At 44.9% G+C, this 21858-nt stretch overlaps 1 protein-coding gene across 1 annotated transcript in view; it reads right to left on the bottom strand.

The window, feature by feature from the left end:
* The window catches only part of ZNF652 (zinc finger protein 652), a 55984-nt gene that overhangs the window by 4401 nt on the left and 29725 nt on the right, over window positions 1-21858 (bottom strand). Inside the window, exons 2-5 of the mRNA XM_030295276.1 lie at window positions 11813-12975; window positions 9208-9355; window positions 8722-8837; window positions 8229-8373 (exon numbers count right to left, since the gene is read on the bottom strand). Coding sequence (XP_030151136.1) covers window positions 8229-8373; window positions 8722-8837; window positions 9208-9355; window positions 11813-12715 — 1312 coding nt within the window. The 5' untranslated portion in view covers window positions 12716-12975. The remainder of the gene's footprint in view (window positions 1-8228; window positions 8374-8721; window positions 8838-9207; window positions 9356-11812; window positions 12976-21858) is intronic.

The following is a 21858-nucleotide window of genomic DNA, read 5'->3' as shown; positions in this document are numbered from 1 at the left end:
AAGGCACTTAGGGGAGAAATAAGGGCTTGATTTTTAGGGTTCCTAACTTCCTCTGGATGACGACACAGTTCCATGCTGCCAGCCTACCCTTCTACCCAAGCCATAGGGGGAGACAGAACAGTTTTTGAATGCATACATCCATTAATCACTTCATGCGGACGCCGTGCTGAGTACCTGTGTACGTGCCCTTCAGTGGACATATGCTCGTATTTATTAATTCCTTCACCAATTCTCAGAGTACAGAGCTTGTGCCTTTACTGTAACTCCTGCTACAAGAGTCTGTTCTCAGCTCAGGTTGGCTCCCTTTCGTTTCCAACAGCATCCTCGCCCTACTCGGCATAAACAATAGCTGTGGTGTACGGACCCTTCCTGTGTGCCTGATACCGTTCCCATCACTTCACGTCTGTGAACTTTGGTGATCCTCCCAGGGACAGACCTGGGTAGGAGGCAGCTGTGTTATCATCCCTGTTTCACTGATAAGGAAATTAAGAAAGCTGCCCAGGGTTCTACAGCTGGAGGAGAGCCAGGATTTAAAACCCTGCAGTCTGGTTCCAGAGTGTGCTTTCGACACATACAACACAGCCCTTCATATGGCGGAGCTTTGTGCATCCCTGCACACACGGAGGAATGTTATTTTCCTACCATTCTCCGCTTTGGGACCCCTCCGTACACAAGGAGGGAACACCTCTGTACCCGTATCGGAGCCCTTATTTCTTTTTTTAAAAAAAGTGGTTTTTTTTAAATGTTTATTTATTTTTGAGAGAGACAGAGCATGAGCGGGGTTGGGGCAGAGAGAGAGGGAGACACAGAACTCGAAGCAGGCTCCAGGCTCTGAGCTGTCAGCACAGAGCCCGATGCGGGGCTCGAACTCACCAACTGTGAGATCATGACCTGAGCCGAAGTCGGACACTCAACCGACTGAGCCACCCAGGCGCCCCTGTAGTCCTTATTTCTTATCTTTGCCTTTGAAAACTGACATCTCCCATTACCCTCCTTCTGTGAAAGCCAGAATTCTCCTTGCTTCCTCAAGAGACCGGGCTGTGTAGTCAGGAGGGATCAGTTTTGTCTGTAATCACCAGTATTAGTTTCTGACATCATATTCCTCTTATCTTTCAGCTTTTCATTATTCAATTGCTGCCACTGCTAGGCTCTTCTCTGTGATCCACATTCAACTTTCTGGGTAAGTTCTGAGCCCAACTTGTTTTCTTTCATTTTAACCCATTTCCTCCAACTACCTTAAAAACTTCAAATTCTCTGTTAAGTGGGGTTCATTAAATCAATATGGCACACCCATCTGAATGGACAGCACCGTTAACAAATACTATAAAACTGTAGAATTCAAATTCCTAACGTGAGAATCCATACTCTATTAAGTAAAACAATCAACTTAAATGAAAATGCACACACGGTATTACCCTCTTTTGGTGAAAAACATCTGTAGAAAAAAATATGGAAAGAACCACAACAAATGTCAGTGATTACCCGGAGGCGATGGGCTGATGAGTGATGTTTTGTTTTTTATGCTTATGTGTACATTCTGTTTCTCTTAAATAAACACCACTTACTTACATCATATAATGTTTTAAAAGCACACCTGTTTGATAACCTTTCAACCCCCCTGGGCCCCTCCCTCCTGGACTCTCCAGAACTGGTCCTCGCTCCCAAAAGCCGGTTGGAAACAAAGCCAAAGGACTTACTCTTTGAATTATTAGTCTACTCTGAGCAAACGCTGTCCACCTGACTCACGGACCACATATTAGGCACACTAGACCCTGCGCCACAAACAGCATATCCTCACTGTAAGCTTACTTTCTGTTGTGTGCTCCACTCCGGATCGAATCCTGGACCTCTCTAGCCATCTCTCATGTGTAGTCTTCTAGGCTGTAATGATTTGCCATAGAAAGGGCCCACTACTCTTAGGACCCGCCTCCCACAAATCCATGGGATCACATTTCAATGGGTCCTTTTCATTGCTTAGTAATCTTCTATTCATTTCTTGAAGTCCTACCACATTTTCCACATTTGTTGTTCCAGACGTGAGTCTACAATCCCACTTGCCTCTAACTCTCATTACTCATCTGGCCCCAACTAACTGTGCTAATGAGTGATGGGAAGGTCTCCTGAAGACCTCGGGGTAAGATGAAAATGAGGCTGAAATAAGGGAGACTCAAAATGTACTATGTGCACGCGGCCACCTGCACAACGTCCCACTTTGCAGAAGAGCTGGTAGATGGGTGACCGGAAGACACGCTAAAGTGAAGTCCATCACGGCAACCAGAAAAGTATCTCAACACAAATACGTCTAGAGAGAAGGCCTATTACATAGAAAGCTAAGCCGACTGGAGGAAGCAGTGTTGTAATGGGTGTGAAGGAAGAGCGTTAGAAATGAAGGCAGAGAATCTACATGGAAGACAGGAAAGAACAAGAATTGGGCTGGCTAGCTGATTGCCTTTTGCACTGTTCAAAGGGATAAGCGATCTTGGTTTCCAGTCTGCTTAGTATGAATACCCTTGGGCAGCAGCAGAAACCCGCAGATCGATGTGTGTGGCCTAAAATCTCTCTCTTCAGCTTTAAACCCATTTTTTTTACAGACTGCCTACTGGGTATTTCCACTTGTATGTCCCACGGAGGTCTCACAACTAACAGGTGCAAGGGTGCCTAGGTGGCTCAGTCGGTTAAGCGTCTGACTTCGGCTCGGGTCATAATCTCACGACTCGTGGGTTCGAGCCCCATGTTGGGCTCTGTGCTGCCAGCTCAGAGCCTGGAGCCTGCTTCAAGTTCTATTTCTCCCTCTGTTCCTCCCTCGCTCATGCACTCTGTCTCTCTCAAAAATAAAGGCTAAAAAAAAAAAAAAAAACAACAACCTAACAAGTGCAAAATTAAATTCATTATCTTGCCTAGCAAACGCCCCTCCATCCACCGTTCTCTATCTTGACAAATGGCATTCAAGACCCAAACCTGGGACTACCCCTTGATTCTTCCCTCGCACACCACCTTTATCCAATCAGTCACCAAGTTCACCTCCCTGGTGCATCACTTTCATTTCACCCACTGCCATTACCACAGTCCATATCCTCACCCTCATTCCCCTAGATTAACTGCAATAGCCACCTGACTGGTTTCGCCATCTCTTTTCTCACTCCCCGCCCTCCAGCCCAATCTCCACAGGCGGCCAGAGAGAACTTTCAAGAGCTGTGTCACAATCTGCTCAAAGCCATTCAAGAACTTCCCACTGTCGTTAGAATAAAGTCCAAACGTTTTTGTTTTTTTTTTTTTTTTTTTAAATTTTTTTTTCAACGTTTATTTATTTTTGGGACAGAGAGAGACAGAGCATGAACGGGGGAGGGGCAGAGAGAGAGGGAGACACAGAATCGGAAACAGGCTCCAGGCTCTGAGCCATCAGCCCAGAGCCTGACGCGGGGCTCGAACTCACGGACTGCGAGATCGTGACCTGGCTGAAGTCAGACGCTTAACCGACTGCGCCACCCAGGCGCCCCAAAGTCCAAACGTTTTTACACGTCTTATGGATGTGTGTTTGTGTGTGTGGTGTGTGTGTGTGAGACCTGGCACCTGCTCTCCAGTAACACGTCTCATCACACTCCACACCAGGCCGTGCCTGTCCCCCAAACTCTAGCCAACCTCATTTAGTTCCGCGTGCTTGCTGTGCTCTCATCAGCGAACCAGTGTGGTGCCTCGTGTGTCTGCCCCCTAGACTCACTGCAAGCCCTGTGAACCCAGGGATGTTTCAGTCCTGTTCACTACAGGAGCCCAATTTGGTAGGTTCTGTTTTTTTTTTTTTTAATTTTTATTTCTTTCTTTTTAAGTAGGCTTCATGCCCAGCACAGAGCCCAACGTGGGGCTTGAACTCAGGACCTTGAGACCAAGATCTGAACTGAGATCAAGAGCTGGATACTTAACTGAGTGAGCCACCCATGTGCCCCCCACAATTCGGTTGGTTCTTTTTTTTAATTTTTTTTGTACATTTATTTATTTTTGAGAGGCAGAGCACAAGTGGGGGAGGAGCAGAGAGAGAATGAGACACAGAATCCGAAGCAGGCTCCAGGCTCCGAGCTGTCAGCACAGAGCCCGACGTGGGGCTCGAACTCACAGACCGTGAGATCATGACCTGAGCTGAAGTCGGACGCTTAACCGACTGACCCCCCAGGCGCCCCTGGTTGGTTCTTGACTGATGTTTATAAACAACTATGTGTTACTTTAAGACATTAAGACATGCGTGCCCTGGCATGTCAGCATCTCAGAAACGGACACACACCCGACAATCAATGGTGTGGCATTTTGACTTGGCAACATTTTCTTAGCAGTGTGCAAATGAAGTCTGTCTTACGAGGGATGGCTGCAATCAGGTTCAATGACATATGGTACTCACTATTAAGATCTTTCAATTACCTTCCTCTCCTGTAATTCCCCATCCCTACCAATCTTCTGATAATTTAGCTTCCGATATAGATTTTTATTTAGGCAAAGAACATGACGACCAAAGAAATAAGAGCTCCAAGCCACCTGCCGCTCAGCCTTTTCACTGTGAATTAATAAATCAGCGGTTTTGCTTATAGATCATTAACACTATTTAGCACCTATCAGTTCCTCTGATCCTGATCTGCTGGAGTACACGGGCACATTCTGGAAGCTGAGAACCAGACTCTGGGACGGTGCTGTCTGCCCTCATGAGGCCCTGCACACCCCCCCCCCCATTTTATCACTTGCTACGTTAAATTATATCAGAACCGTTAAATATGTGGCTCTGGAGTCAGACTGCCTCGGACAAGTTATGTGATCTCCGAGCCTCAGTTTCCTCATCTGAAAACTGAAGGTAACAATAGTAGGTTACTGAGATAAGTTGGAAATAGAAGGAAAGAGCTTGGAACAGTCTCCAGCACGTAGCAGACGCTCCACGCGTTTTAGTGGCGCATTAGGACTATTATTATTATTATTATTATTATTATTATTATATTGTTATTACGACTATTACTACTACACCACAATCATCATCACTGTCCCTGGACTGGAAGTTCCTTGAGGGCACAAACCGGGTCTCAACTCATCCCTGTGTCGCCAGGCACTTAGTGCTGCGCCTGGTACGAGGAGAATCAGCAATTATTCCATGTTGAACTCACCCCATGTCCACACCACCCTAGGAAACCCTGCCTGAGGGCTGGCCAGCTTCCCTAGATAAGATCCGCCTCAAGTCTCTTTAACTGCAAAGAAACAGCCCAAGCAATGTCCGTTCCTGCAATGGCCTTAATCCCCAATAAAACACACTCTAAATGTGGTTTTGCCCAGCCTTAAAAGAGCTATCCCTTTTCTTCTTGAGTGCTAACCCTTCTCCTTGTATTTTCCAGGTACTCCTGTCATCCTTACTTAATACCAAGGAAGCAGAGACCCACTAAGGTTGCATAATTCATGGAAGGCCCCACGGGAGTGAATGGCACAGCCAGGTTTGTCCCACCCCACCAACCAGCTACCCTCCCAGCTCGGGTATCACGAACAACATTAAAAGGCAGATGACAAACCAGGGAAGAGTATTTTAATATTAGTGTTAAACGAGGTCCAGTATATGTAAATATATATAAAGAGCTATTATAAACAATTAAAAAAAAAAAGTCAAGCTCTGCAATGGAAAGGTGAATACAGAAGAGGCACAAGCAATTCAGGAAAGAAAATAAACTGATTCTCAACAAGTGCATGAAAAAATGTCCACTCTTACCTAGCAATTAATTACACGCAAATTATTACAATAAGAAACCATTTTCCACCTATCAAATCAGTGATGATTTTATTTAGCGTTGGAAAGCGTTGGGGAAATGGGTGTTTTCAGGCGCAGCCAGTGAGAGTGTATGTGGATGACTATTTTCCAACACATACCACGTCTTAAGACCGTGCACGTCTCTTTGCCCTGATGATCCCATCTCCGGGAATTTACCCTAAGTGACTAGTCATGGATGTGTTAACCACAAAGTTGTTTATCACCGTATTATTTAGAAGAGTAGAAAAGTTGGAAACAGAAATCATCTAAATGTCCAATAGGGAACTGGCTAAAAAAAATAGAAAACAACATCTTTTACTTTATGGGACTATTGTTAAAAGTTATATTTATTGTATGAGGTAACGTATGTAAAGCACTTTAGACAGTGCCTGACATGTATGTGCATAGCAAATGACGGCTATTATTACAGCAAATTTACCAGCAGGAATATTATACAACCATTAAAACGATATGACTGGTAATGACATAACACAGTAAAAAGGCAAAGTAGGTTACAATAAAGACCCAACTTTTGTTTTATGACTATACACACGAACACATAAATACTTATGCGCAGGATCCATCTATACGTGTGTTAAGAAAGTAAAGAATTTTTTTAAATGTATGCCAAAATGTTAACAGTCATGGTCTTTCAGTGATGATCATTTTTGTTTTGTTTTCAACTTTCACATTTTCTAATACACTTTAAGAAGTATGTACTACTCTTTTAATGAGAGGGATAAAAATTTAAGTGAATTTAGGTGGCTTCTTTTTTTTTTTTTTTTTTTTTTTTAGAAGAAACAGGAAATGTTGAACTTGCCTATTTGGTCAAAGAACATTCAACATAAAATTTTATTCAACAAATAAGTTAATCACAAAATACACACTCTGTTTCGTGTTGTGGACATTTAAGGGCCTAGAGAAGGAAGGACGGAGGGGAAGGAAGAAAGAGGAAGAACCGCAGAAGGAGGAGCGAGTCCGGAACCAGGACAGAGGGGCCCAGAAGACACGCAGAGAAGAGCAGGGGCGCGAGGCAAAGGGCACTGGTGGCTCCAGGTTCCTTCCAATCGTGGGACATTTATGGGGCCCCCGCTATGTCCCAGGCATCGTGTGTGAATGTGACACAGCTTCTGCCTTCCCAAGAGCTTATTTTCCACGTAGTTCCACAGTTTCCTGCTTTCCAACAAAAAACTGAATCCTAAAAGTGACTTGGTTACAACCAGGAGCCTATCTGAGAGCCACCAAATTAGAAGAGGAGAATCTGTTAACTACTCTGATATATCCTGCCACCATTCGCTTGGGCTTCAAAGTTACTCTTTGGGGTGTAACTTATTTAATGAAAATCCTCTCGTGACTCTTCATCTAGACTAATCCTTAAAATCGCAGGGTGTGCCGCTCTGAATGGGAAAGAAGCCAGGCAGGCGTTCTTCTCCGGACTTTGACAGAAAAATGCGCACTCCAGTGATCCGGCCAGGACAGCTTCCTCACCACTGGCCGAGTCAAACGAGCAGGGCGCTAAGCAAGTTAATCCCGTGGTTCTTTCTAGCTCTGTCACTTTGTACTAACAGAACGGAGAAACCTGTGACTAGATTCTATTTAGAAACCCGGAAAGTGGTTCACACTGTTCGATCGGTGCAAAGACTGCTAACCCCACAATACCCGGTCAAGGCTGAGATACACTGATGCCATGCGTCCCTGCGGGCTGGGTGGTCAAGGGCTTACAAGATTCACATCCGTGCTAGGAAGCATACACCCCTAGAAACACGGAATGGTTAAAGTAAGACTTAATCTCATTTGACGGGAGAGGTTCCTGAAAAGCGGTCAGTTTCGGGAAATCCAATCCAATCAGACTTTAAGCGAGCTGAGAGAGTATTCGATCTAAAGCAGTCGGCGGCCTTCGTGTTTTAAGGGTCCGGAACCCTTTCCTTAAAAAAGCACAAACGCGGGGCGCCTGGGTGGCGCAGTCGGTTAAGCGTCCGACTTCAGCCAGGTCACGATCTCGCGGTCCGTGAGTTCGAGCCCCGCGTCGGGCTCTGGGCTGATGGCTCAGAGCCTGGAGCCTGTTTCCGATTCTGTGTCTCCCTCTCTCTCTGCCCCTCCCCCGTTCATGCTCTGTCTCTCTCTGTCCCAAAAATAAATAAACGTTGAAAAAAAAAAATTTAAAAAAAAAAAAAAAAAAAAAACAAACGCACGTACACAAAATAAGTGGCGTACAATTTCAGGAATCCTGTGCCCTAAGCGTCCGATGTCTCGGAGGGACCCTCGGGTAAAAGGCACTGGCAGACACTCCCTTTTTAAACGAACGGAGTTAAGGAGAGCCCGGTCTCCCAGGACGACACGTCTGTGTTTCCACGTGCCGGGCTTATCTCAAGGAGGATCTGCACTCAGAACGCGAATGTGTGCTCTCGGGTTTTACGTGCACAGACGCCCAGGTGGTGACCAACCGGTCCCCGGGAACTCTTACCAGTGTGTGTTTTCATGTGCTCGTCAAAGTACTGCTTCATGTTGAAGTCCTTGCCGCACCACTGGCACATGAACTGCTTGTGCCCGATGTGGATGCTCATGTGCGAGCGCAGCTGGTACTTGTACTGGAACCTCTCGTCACAGTTCTGCAGCGGACACGGGGAGACGCGTGAGAGCCGCGCTCGCTGGCCTCGCTGGGGCCCAGCCCACAAGGTCGCTGAGGCTCCCTCTGCGGCGCTGCTATATGTCTGCAGCTCGGTTATTAGCAAGAGGGAGGGCTTCTGCAGAATGATCCCCGAAGCACACCCGACTTGTCGGGATGACTAAGGAAAGAGAAACAACTCGCTCTGTGTCAGTCCCGGGGCTGCCCTAGTCTGGGAGAGCTACCGGGGTGTTAGAAGCGGCACCTGGCGCCCGCGGCCCCCGCTCCCCTCCCTCACCGCGCCCCCCCTCCCCCGCCCCGCCCCAGGGCCGGGGCCCAGCACAGCCCTTACCTCGCATCTGAAGGGCTTCTCTCCAGAATGCTGCAAGGAGTGCACCTTGAGGGACATGCTGCGTTTGAACGACTTTCCACAGGTTTCGCATGTAAACGGCATGTCTTTCGTGTGTGCTGGAACACAGAAGGCGCCGGACTCACGACGGGCCCGCCAAGCCGCTCAAAGTGGCCCAGACCCCGCTACTACTGCGAGGTAATCGTGCCATCTTAACCTTCCACGCTTTAATTAGTGAGGCCTTCGCAGCAACGTTCTCAAGAGAGGAAGAGGCCACGACGTTGGAAAGAAGCCCGGGTGCGGCAGGCTACCTACCGTACCGCGCACGAGGTACAGGGGGGACACGGCGCGTTTAGTTTCAGCGAGTCAGAACCGATTACGATTACGGCAAGGCCATTCCTCAGATCCTGCCCAATCCGACGCGTCAAACACACCAAAGAACAAGGGAAAATGACGGGGGTGGCGAGAAAAGCAGCAGGAAGAACTTACCAACCATGTGTTTCCGCACATGAGCCATGGTGTAGAATTTCTTCTCGCAAATTTCACAGGAAAACTTCTTTTCTGCATACCCATGGACGATCTTGATGTGTTCATGAAGGGACCAGAGTTTCTTGAAGGACTTGTTACAGGAAACACACTGAGCAGGATAAATAGAAATAATCTTTATTTACGGGGCCTGCAGAAAGCCATAGCTGCCTACCGGCCCGCGAAACGGCCGTGGCCTTAGACTCGGGGCACAGGGCCCGAGTCCAAACCGAAGCCAGTCCTCCGAGGAGTCCAGATGCCAACACCAACCTCTGTATGTTCTATTCTCCAAGACGCATCTTTTAGACACACGTCGGGAGTACAAAAACAATGGCAAAAAGGAAGACGGAAAGAAATGGGAAGTTCCACTCATACAGAAGACTCGACTGCTTTTAGCAAATTAGTACAGTACCAACGAGAAGAACCAAGTTTTTAAAAATAAATGAATTACAAAGAGCATCTGTCTCCTACACGTAAGTCAGCATGCAGGTAACAGGTGCTTCCCAGAGATTACAAACTAATTTTAAAGCAGCACAGATAAAAGCAAGATAAAACACACATTAAAGGTTATAGATCTGAGGAAGCGTAACAATGTTTCTGTACCTTAAAGAATGCATTTGGAGCCTCCATTCACACCATTTATTGAGATTTTATTGTATCTTCCCATTATCTCATTTACTCTACTAAACATTTCCCTCTGGCAGAATTTTCTGTAACTCCTAAACCTCCTTCCCCCTTAGGGCCAGCTCCAGATCTCTCGTACGCGCATCTATAGGAAACACACGCGCCAACAGTGCTCAGTTCCTCGTATTACGAATCATGGATAGTCTAGAATATCAGGCATAAAGCGTATCAAAATAAAATATTTCTGGTTAAAGCAAAACAATCCTAGAATGTTCTAGGTAACCACCAGACTCTGGGATATTTAAGGGAACAAGTAGTTATTCACTGTAAATAAAGATCTTGAGCATCACGATCACTTCGGGAAACAAGAACTCGGAGTGTAAAAAATAAGCCTGTGCTTGGACCTGCTTGAGAAAAGGGCAGACCCCCCCCACCCCCCAAAGCCATTATGCAGGGCAGGGTTTCGATTTTTACTTCTTCCTGGGTCGCCAGGATTATTAGGATCTACACATATGAACGAAGCAGTGTCCTTCAGGAATGTGAATAGCACTCTTCCGGCGGATTCCAGAAAACCTGAACACAAGTTTAAATGCCTTATGGTCAGCAACAGCGAGGAAAGTCACAGAAGGAGGATGTACTAAATGCTTTCTTTCTGTAACTTCGTAGAGAAAATTTGAGTAGCAACAAAAAAAACCACAACTGCATAAACATCAAGATACACCTTTCAGCAAGGGTCATCACAGAGCCGAAGTCCGACCCCTAGGGTGCAGCATCGTGTCGCGCTCCCTTTGGTCTGAACCAGTTGACAACCCAGCAAGGGCAACGGCAACGGTAGCTACGGGAGGGCAGGGGCGCCACCACGCAGCCTTCTTTCATTACCAAGCGTAAGCGCGAAACAGGTGACGTCACAGCCGACGAATCAAAAGCAGTGAATTTCTAGCAAATGTAACTTATATTTTAAAAAACCTGTTTAGCGTAAAGCAATGATCTCAATTGTTAATCAAAAGCAAGCGGGAAAGTGAAGACGAAGGAGGGCTCCAGATCAAGCACGCTCCAAGAAACAAACCAAAACAGAACAATTTCACTTTTCAAAAGAAGTTTAGCTTGAATGCAGCACAGCACTTGTATTTTACATATCTTGCGGAGACGTTAACAGACTTACCTTTTATGAACATTCATCAATATGCATTCACGTGTACAAACCAATACGGCTCAACATAATATAATTAGCATACCTCTTAACCTGTCACAATACCGTCCTTTCAAGACACCAGCCTGGTTTGAATACCACACTCTGTTACCTTAATGATACCGTACGGGAGCATTATGTAACCCTACCGCCAGGCGGGCAACACTTTCAACCAGCTCAGCCTCTGTTTAAAGTTTGCATATTCCCATGGGCTCAGCCTCTTGATAAATTTAATGTTGTCATCTCTCCACTGGTAAAAGCAAACTCACTCCTGGAGATCTTCCATTTTCACCGGTCTGAGTCATTACGGTTTTTGTCCCCATCAGCTGCACTAGAATCTGGCATCCTTTCAAACCCAGAAGGGGACCTCTCTCTATTCCTGACCTTGACTCAGTGTCTCCCACCTTGACAGAGAAGATGCCAGAACGAATGACACATTACGTATGTCTTACGACAGCGAATCTCAGTGCCAAGTCGGTGTTGACTCTACCTCCTGGGCAATCACCTACAACAGATCCCCCTTCCACGTACCTGGCTTCCCACTAGTCCAGCGTCAGTTAAATGCAATGCTTTTGAAAGAAAATGTTAAGCCTGGGTTTTGAAAAGACCAAAGCAGGAAGGAGCTTTTAAAAAGAGAAATCGGTGACAACTGTCCCTTCAGCCTCTACTGTATTTATTCTCTTGGGCAGATACCAGGTGAGTCTGAACAGCCAGGTTGTATCCTGAAAGGTTTGCCCTCTCGGTGATGAAACCTACCTGAATATTTTTTTCACAGTCTGTTTGCTGGTGAAGGGACAGCTCACTTTCCAGGACAAACTTCTTGCCACACTTATCACAGATCTGCATGCGCCTATGAGTAACGTTCATGTGCTTCTCCAGGTACCAGCGAGTATTAAACACCCTGGGGCACTTCTCACAGGTCAGAGTCTCTTTCTCCTCGCACTTAGCTTTCTGGACTGGGGCTTTGGGCTCCTTCGCGGCCCGCTTCTTCCGCTTAGGTGGCTCTACACTCTTCCTACGCCCTCTGGTAGTCCTGGGAGTCGGGGAAGCGGTAGCTGCGGCCACGGAGCCGGCCCTCCTGGTTCTCCTTTGTGTGACGCTGGCCTTCTCCACCGTCTTCTCCTTCTTCTTCTGCCTTCCGTTCTCTCCGTAGTCATTGCTGTCATCGGTGGCCTCCTCCTCGCTCTCTTCCTCTTCCTCCTCACTGCTTGTCTTCAGAACAGGAGTCTCTTTGGACTGAGAAGAGACACCCTTTTCCCCTTTAGACACATTTAATGTTTGATTATTAAGGTTTACCTCCACTATGATCTGCTCCCTTTTGTAAGAGACTTCCTCCTCCTCCTCCTCGTCTGTGTCATCAGAATTCTCCCGGTCTTCTTTAACAGCATGCACGTCAGACACTGCCCTTGTCTCCCTGAAATACGGCTGTTCCTCTGTTTCGTGGAGATGTGGTTTGCTCATCTTGGTGTCCACTAACACAGAATAAGGACTTCCTGTTTCCCTTTTGTACACTTTGGTGGACAGGTCAAGTTCTTGGTTGGCACCGTGATAAAAGGTAGATGGCGCTTGACCACGACGGCTCTCTTCTTGTGCCATTCCTGCTACACGCGCAGCACAGTTTTCAGCCAGCTCCTGACCAGAACTGGCTGTGTGGCTCATGGGTACGTGGCCCGATTTATTACGCAGTTCAGACTAGAGAGAGAGAGAGAGCTCTCAAACAGGGTAGCTGTTAAGCCTCCAATAATTTTCCATCCACAAAGAACCACTCAAATGGAAAAAGGGTATTCCTGGGACCTGTGTGCAATTCTTCCAGTGTTGCAGCACCAAAGCAGAAGTCGAAAGGTTTGGTATTATGGCAAGAGCAGAGCACTAGGGATTTTTCTTCTGCAGACAGCTGCAAGTGACTTGGCGCATCTTATCTACAAAGAAAAGCAAAGAGGAAAAAAGGTCAGATACCACTATTTCCTTCTTACAGCATGAGCTTACATCATACCACAAACACAGCTGAAAAGGATTAGACTCTTTATATATACAATTCTTTACCCTGCTTAAGTGGTTCCGCGTGGGCCATTATTTTACTGGGCTACTGGTTTACTAAATCTGACACGTATTTTGTCAGAGTGTAAAGTCCACGACAGCGAGAGGCATCATCTGTCCGGTACACGGAGATATTTTTAGAGCTTCGCACAGGGCCAGGCGCTTAGTAGGTGTTGGGTATACGTTGGACGACGAACTGGGTGTCTACGCTTGCATGGCGTTCATTATGCTAGGTGCTACGGCACATAACGGTACGGCAGAATATACGGTCTCTGTCCACAGGGCGTTTAGTCTTGGTATATAATACGTGTCATACGCGAAACACACAAGAGCTTTATGCCGGCTGGCTTTCTTTACAACCTCGGTCACCACCATCCACCACGGCGAGGGCTCAAAGAACAAAGCTGGCAGTGAGCTAGGAGGATAGAACAGCTAAGTGACATGACTCCAGAAGAGACAGAAAATGTCCTCGGCCTTCAATACGGTATAATCTAGGCACAGACATTACTGGATTCAGGTTTGCTGGAGCAATTTCTAAGTTGCTACGTATTTTTAAGTCTCCTCTAGGTGAACGGACTAGATGTGTTCAAGAGCTGGGTAATTTTTCATGTGTCAGTTGCACGGAGGTCTAAATTCTAAGAAACAGTAACCATCAGGTTGATATGGTTCCAAGAAAAATAAAACCGTCCATTAAAAAAAAAAATGAGAAGGGCACATAATTTGCTTTGTGACATACCTCACATTGCTGTTTAGTCAACCACCTAATCTCTGAATCATGAATATTACTGCAAACACATACCCTGTCCAGTCGACACAAGGAAGGAAACTAGCCTTTGCTGAACACCTCCTCTGTGCGCCGGCAGGTAAATGTGCTTGTTATTATTTCTATTTGAAAGCCACCACAAGACTTTGGGGCTGGTTTTGAAACTCGCTTTTAATTTCTTTTTCTTTTCTTTTTTTTAAATCAAATCACTAAAAAAGGAAAAGCATGCACAGCTGCCCAAGTCAAATACACGGCAAGGTTTCTAATGGAAAGAGCAGCCCTCTGCCTACTCTGTCCTATCTGAAACCCATCCCCCACAGACGAAACCATTCAACTACTTTATTAGCCCCTCCCCCCAGGATGTGCTTCCGTATTTGTAAATATGACTGGATTTCTATTTCTTGATTTTTTTCAGTTTGAGACATTACTATTTGTCTCTCACTATAGTTTTCTTACCTTATTGCTCCCAACCTTCCTTCCATCTTCCCAATAATAGTTGGATCACAGCTTTTTGTTAAATCAGTATTTGTTCTTACGTTATTATGACTATAATATGTGGCTCATAACTACTACTGTCATTCCTCTGTGACTATCTTCCGTCTTCTTTGACCTTATGGATGTATTCTTTTAAAAAAAGTGATTTTACTTTCATTTCAGTGGAATTTCAGAAACGCCTGGCGATAAACACCACCTGAACAGATATATTTGTACATTTTTATAGTTATAAATGAGGAAGTTATGCCTGTGAGAGGCTAAGTAATCTAAGATCACATACCCATTACATTAGAGAAGCAGTGTTTGACCCAGGCCTGCCTGACCCCACGGCTCATGGACAAATCACGCTCCAAAATAATTTCAACTCAGTTGTCCCTATAAAACCGCGTACCTTTTGCGCATTTCAAAATTTCATACCTCATAAGGTAAGCAGGAAGATCCCAGTAGCTTTTAATTCTACTTAGCTTTATTTTGCATGTGCCAAAACTTCTCACCCAGGGAAATAATGTAAACTACTATAAATCACGTTAAACTTACTCATGCTAATTATCTCAAATTTAGCAAGGGAGGAGAGACAGTAAAATTCAGTTAACCAGCAAATGCTAAGAATTAAACAAAAACCGGGAAGACAAAGAACAGTAATTGCGGGGAAATCCTCTGCGGTCATCGGTCATCGTTAAGGTGTTCTTCGCAAAGACCTGTGGGTCCTCAACCTTGGAGGCGTGTCGCAGGACCACGTGTTCTAGCCCCACCCCTCCCCTGTCGGTGGGTGCGGGTACCGTGACTACTTCCGGACCGCACATCGTGAGCACAGGTGACATGCAGGACAGGGCATTTTCTGACCAATGAGACACCCCCCCCCACACACACACCCCTTTTCTCTCTGCCTCAGGGACCACCAACCTTCAAGATGACAACTGCCATCACTGGTATCAACCTGGGACCCCGATTGACTAGAATGACCTACAGGATAGGCGCGGCGCAGGGGATTTTACTTTTATTTTTTATTTAATTTTACTCAGGGTGGGTTTTTAAGACCTCTGAGATCTTGTGTTGTTTAGTACTACTGCACGCATCATCTGGCCTGGCCTAGCTGCTACTGCCTCATCCACAAAAACGAACACATAGGGCAAAGGCTTAGGAGCAGGTGAAAGGGGGCAAGGGAGGTTATGGGAGGCGACAAGGACAGCAACTCTTATTATGCAGTGGTGAAATTACTGGTGAGGCTTATCACCTATGTGTCTCCGAAGAGAGAGCACTCACCGCTCCACCAGGAGAATGGGACTGTCCAGAGAGAGTGCTGCTTACTATCGGCTGTCCGTGACAAATCATGACATGAAAAGGACGAACGCAGAAAAGCATTGATCGGTTTGCAGTCAGGATTAAAGGAGTCCAGAAAGTCAGCGGTTTGTAGGTTAGAAGAAGCAGATGCTTAATAAAAACAGGGAAAGTCTTCGAGCTACAGACGCTGATTAGAATTCAGTCCTGAGGCGGGATCAAGAACTACTTACTGATAAAACCTCCCACTGAATTAAGGCGGGGCCCAGCAAAAAAAAAAAAAAAAAAAAAAAAAAAAAAAGAGACTAATGAGGAAAGCAGTCTCTTAGTGTACGTAGCTACAAAGCCTAGTTCTCTAATGCGAATCAGTTGAAATGCTATTAGTAAATGGGGGAAATGATGTCAGTGTAACACCCAAGTTCTTCTGTTGGTTTCTATGATATGTTCCCCTGTGAGTTCATGTTTCAAGTGATCAAGAGAAAGCTTTCTCACAATTAAAGAGAGAGCCTTAGCAACCTACGAAGACCTTAAGAAAAAAGCTGAGCATCCGACTTCCGTGCCTTCCTTGAATGCTAGGAGCGGCTGGTTCAGCTGCTTCATGAACCACCACACTTTCCACTTTATGTCTCGTCAAGTTGAGGCATGCGTTCCCCTCCCGGGTTATAAAATTGTTTTGGATCGCCAAAGCCTACCCCATCTCATACATCAAAATTTTAATTGTAATGAAACTGGTCTCTACCGTAAGCGAATGTCTTCAAGACCCCAGTCTCCAGGGAAGAAACCACTACCCAGGGGATTAAGTCTTGTAGAGGTTCGACTGACTGATGCTGGGTGCACATGCCTATGGCGATTTAGTATATTTACATTTGGAACATATCATTTAATATATTTATTATAATACATTTATTTTGGGGCGCCTGGGTGGCGCAGTCGGTTAAGCGTCCGACTTCAGCCAGGTCACGATCTTGCGGTCTGTGAGTTCGAGCCCCGCGTCGGGCTCTGGGCTGATGGCTCAGAGCCTGGAGCCTGTTTCCCATTCTGTGTCTCCCTCTCTCTCTGCCCCTCCCCCGTTCATGCTCTGTCTCTCTCTGTCCCAAAAATAAAATAAACGTTGAAAAAAAAAATTAAAAAAAAAATAATAATACATTTATTTTAATTATTGTTTTTATTGGTACACCGGTTACAGTGTTTCACAGACTTTGAGTGGTCTGCCCCGAACTGATTTTTCCCATAAGCCTCATTCATTTTAATGTATGATTCTGCAAAACCCAGGAAGACATATATGGCATTATAGCAGAAATACCTATACTCAAAATTAAGTCCAGGAAGAAGTATGGGACCAATAAGACAGAGCTCTGTAGCAAATTTAAGTAGGATTAGAAAAGAACTGTGGATGTGGCTAAGGCCCACAGGGATGACTGGAAATAAACTTTTTTAAAAAAACCAATTAAGTTTTTAAGAGTTATATGGCCAAAAGAACCTCCAGACTGGATTAAAAGAGACCATGACTGTTCAAGACTTAAAATGCTCCTCTGGGTCCTCAAGCGTCTATGGGAGGAGGCAGGCCAAGAAAGCTGATCATTCCCCTAAGGGGGCATCTTCTTCATGAGTCCATTCTACATACAATTCAGAAGATTACAGGAAAAGAAGGGGCACCTGGGTGGCCCGGTCGATTAAGCATCCGACTTCAGCTCAGGTCATGATCTCAGGTTTGTGGGTTCGAGCCCTGCGTCAGGCTCTGTGCTAACAGCTCAGAGCCTGGAGCCAGCTTTGGATTCTGTGTCTCCTTCTCCCTCTCTCTCAAAGATAAACAAAATGTAAAAAAATAAAAATTAACAATTAAAAAAAAAAAAGAGGATGAAGCGAGGGAGCAAGGAGAAAACAGACCTTCGAGTTACTCCTAAGGAGCCAATCAGAGTCTATTCAAGAACATTCTCCCATCCTGAGGGGGGCCTCTCAATGACTGCTCCAAGATTTTAGAATTTGCTATAGTGCACTGACTGCTACAGTTCTATTCTTGCCCCCTTTCAAATGGGAGCCCAGTAGATAGTCATGGCTGCACTTTGTATGTCGGGGCAGTGACCGTCTGTCAGTTTCTTTCACACAGTCTCTAGATCAAGAAAGGCAACATCTAGATCCAATGTAGAGACTACTGTGCGTCATCTCCTCACAAAGAGACCACCAATCGTCATACCCTTGAGTCACTCTGAGGTCCTGGACTTGAAGCTTGATGCCCTTGATGAGGCGGCCAAAGGCAAGCTCAGGACAAAGCACAAGCTAACACCCTGCAGCCCTCCCTCCCCAAGTGCTCCCCCACCCCTTCTCCCCATGGGATACGTGTGACATTCCTCAGGCACTCCTGGCTGCCCGGGAACAAAGGAAAGGGAAAAACAAATGGTTAACTGATAGAGATCACAGTCATGCAGGACATGAGTCTCCATCAGTTTACAAATGTCTCAGCAAATTACAAGAAAAAGGCAATCTTATCAATAGCCTAGCCTCCAGAAACGCACAGGCTCAATTTCCTGGAGCCCTAAAGTGTGGCACTCCCCTCCACAGTGATGCGGGGCACAACGGCAAGAAGAAAATGTAGATAAAATTAAAATTCTTTACAACCTGCAGCCCACTGACAAATACTTGAGGCAAATACAGAGAATAATAGTCCTCTAGGAACCCCCTACCGTCTTAATGTCAGTGCTTGGCTGGAGGGAAAAAGAACTTTAGCTCAACAATAGCAAGGCCTCCAGTATCTTATGAGTCCTCTTTGGCCAATAAAAGTCCCTTTGGAAATGTCCATTCTTCCTTACCCACCCACCCCCCAACTCCATAGTATATAATCCACTCCTCACAACCCAGTGCAGCTCTTTCTGCCCGCGGGTCCTCTCCCCGCACTTTAACAAGTCAATCACCTTTTCTGCACCAAGAATTCTTTCTTGGCCATTGGCCCCGGACCTCCCCCCCACCACTTCAAAACCGCATCACCATGACTGGCTAGACCTTGGGGTTCCCTACCTTGCAGAGGAAGTGAGTGTATTTTGCCAATGAGAGAGACCAGACAGTATCTGATGAGCAAAAGCATGGTGCTGTTTATGAAGTATTTTCAGCTGGCTCCCTGGCAGGGCTGAATTCCTGCCCCTACCATAGCCATGCGGGGACTACCTGACTAGTTGTGGGCATCGTGTGAAGTAAGACCTGTGCATCACTTCTGAGCTACTGTAGTTCATTGCCAAGAAGAGGCCCTCCAGACCGCTTTTCCCTCTCAGGCATGGTGACCAGTAATGTACAAGAAGATGGTTGCTCCATCAATCTGCATCCCTGAGTGATGTGAGCGGAGCTTCCCTGCTCATTTACCATGGCCACGCAGCAAGAGCGAAGTCCTTCACTGATTTCAGCCAAGGGTGGGCAGTGATCTGTTATGGCAGCATAACCTAGCTAATGTAGTTCTTTATATGTACGCTTATACATATTACACGGATCAGCTATCTCGGTCCTCAGCTAGACAGCACAGACAGTAGAATTACTAAGTGAAAAGTTAAATCAGAAAGACAAAGGGCTTAATACACAGAGGAATTCTTTACTTAGTAGGTTAGAAAATGAGACTATTCTTTCTTTTAAAAAAAAATTAGAGTTAGAGCGCTTTATTCTATTTTAAATGACACACGCATAAACGCCTTCCCACATGAACCTGAGAGGGGCATCTCACCACTATTACAATCAGGGACACTCACAGAAACATCAACAAACCACACGGTCGCAACGGAAGATGCAGTCTAACTGTTCGTTTTGAAACACACACGGGCTCTCTGCCCGCATTTTACTTGCTTCATTTGATTTTGGCACCTTTACCCTTCACTCAATTTTGGTAATAATCTTCCTTTATTCTCTTTCCAGAAGACTTAAACTATCTCCTGAGAGCACAACTGAGTAACCTTTGCAAGACCAAAAGCACATGAGGGAAACGGAACATTCCATGTTTCGTTATCCAACTCTTACTGTGTATCCTCAGTTCTAACTTACTTATTACAAATCATCTTAGATTCATTTTTTAGAAGGGTCTCGAGGTGAATACACGGAGCTCTAAGAACCTGAAAGCAGACAGAAACGGCAACGAAGAAATAACTCTCATTGATATTTAAAGCCGTTTAAATTCATCTCTCTTTGGTGTTACAACACAAGTTCATAGACATCGTTTTCTACTGCTTCTTAGATTCCAAACTAAAGCAGGTCATTCCTTCGTGTCCTGCCATAATTAACATACACAACTTAGGAAAAAATGTGGTACGTATGCTAAGGGGTAAACAAACCGAGAAGCAAGCAGTCCTGGCACTCTATGAGCTTGACCAGCCACTGGGAAGAAAACACAATTTTAAAAGAAAAACTAGAGAACGCGATAGCATATTATAAACAGCAAAGTACAACTTCCAGAATGCACGCTTTTCAATGCCATGTTCCCCCTCAAGTGGATTACAAAACAAACTTACGTAGTCTTCGAGAGTGTTTATTTACATTTAGTTTTAAAAGAAAAACCACTTTGTCCCCTGAAAAGTTTTAATAGTTAATTTTTGACAAACCCAACAGGTTTTTTTTTTCCTATTAAAATATGCAACTATACATCCTCCTCGTGTACTTGGGGCGAGTCGCTGCAAGTTGAAAGGGCAACTTTGTAAAGCGTATCACTCTGCCACCCGTCCTGACTCCTCTTGCGGAACCGCTTCCTCCAGCCTGTTTCCAAGGCCAAACTACCTGGTGCCCAACCGTGGTCCCGCTGGACGGAGGTTTCCAGAACCTACACCGATTCAGGAGAAGGCCAAGACCACAACAACCAAGAAATGGAAAGGAACAAGGAGGGAAAGAGAAATGTGTATTGGCAAAATCCTTCCAAATAAACAAACAAATAAATAAATAAGGTCCACCAGGAAGAAGGGACAGGATGACAACTGGGTCTGTGACAATAACTGATACTTTATTCAAAGCTCTGTGGCTTTTGCAGAAGGCCATTGACTTCTTTCTTATAAGGAAAGTATGTTAGTGATGCATTTGCCAAGTAACAACTAATCTCAAAGTCTCTGGACAGTCAAGTAATTATTTAACAACTACTATATACACTGGAGTTTAAAAAAAAAAAAAAGCAGAAATCTGAAAGTTTAGAAGAGAGAAAAATTTCTCCAAGTTGGAGAAATTGGAAAAGTCTGTGAAGGATAATATGTTTCGGAAAAGTTTGAATGGCAGGTATATATATGCATATTCTATTATATATTACATATAACAAAACAAATACACAGTTAAGCAAGATAGAGTAAGTTTTAAAAAAAGTTAAAAAGTTGAAGTAGAAAAAAATAAAAGTAGGAAAGATAATACCTGGAATTAGGATAAAATAAAAGCAAAAACCGCCTTATACTAATTATCAGTATTGACAAAAATAAAAATTTAAGTATCTGAATTGCAATTCAAATACTGTTTTACAAGAATGTGTTCCTTATGAAATAATTATTTAATCTCTCTACCTGGTAATTAAGTAGAGTTTAAAATTCATGTCCACACTAAAAGCTGATTTTTTTTTTCTTAATACAGTAGGTTCTACTCGTCTGCAATGAAAGAAATCTCACCAAGTCCTTGTCTTTTTCTTTCTTTTTAATGTTTATTTACTTTTTGAGAGAGAGAAGGGGGGGTGGGCAGAGACAGAGAGGGAGAGAGGCAATCCCAAGCTGGCTCCACACTGTCAGCACAGAGCCTGACGTGAGGCTCGATCTCACAAACCGTGAGATCGTGACCTGAGCCGAAATCAAGAATCAGACACTTAACTGACTGAGCCAGCCAGGTGCTCCTGTCCTTGTTTTTTTCTTAAAAATAATCTCTAAGAGTAAGACAATTTTCAAGATACCTGTGGTGGACACTCGAAGTCTGACTACTTCAGATCCTAAATTGCTAAGTAATTTTAACAAGTGCGGTAAGAGTCATTTAGACCTCCCTGATCTTGTTCTTTTATATAAAACAAGGTATACTATTATGGCAAAGAATGTGTGATCCAACAGGGTTAATGATGGGACCAATAACTACAGTTCATTTTTAACCCAAGTTTTGGTACTGTCTAAAACTTGATCAGTCTATGTACCTCAGTCTGTCGACCTGTAAAGTGGGAACCAAGAACAAGCTGCAAACCTGGAAAGCTCGGTAAGGTCTACTCCCTGATTTACAAAATGCATACGGTAGTGGTGGTAATTTGCATTTA

This window comes from Lynx canadensis, chromosome E1 (genome assembly GCF_007474595.2).
Source record: "Lynx canadensis isolate LIC74 chromosome E1, mLynCan4.pri.v2, whole genome shotgun sequence".
Classification (NCBI taxonomy): Eukaryota; Metazoa; Chordata; class Mammalia; order Carnivora; family Felidae; genus Lynx; species Lynx canadensis.
Note: the sequence above shows the minus strand (reverse complement) of the source record. Positions and strands in the feature narration are given on the sequence as shown.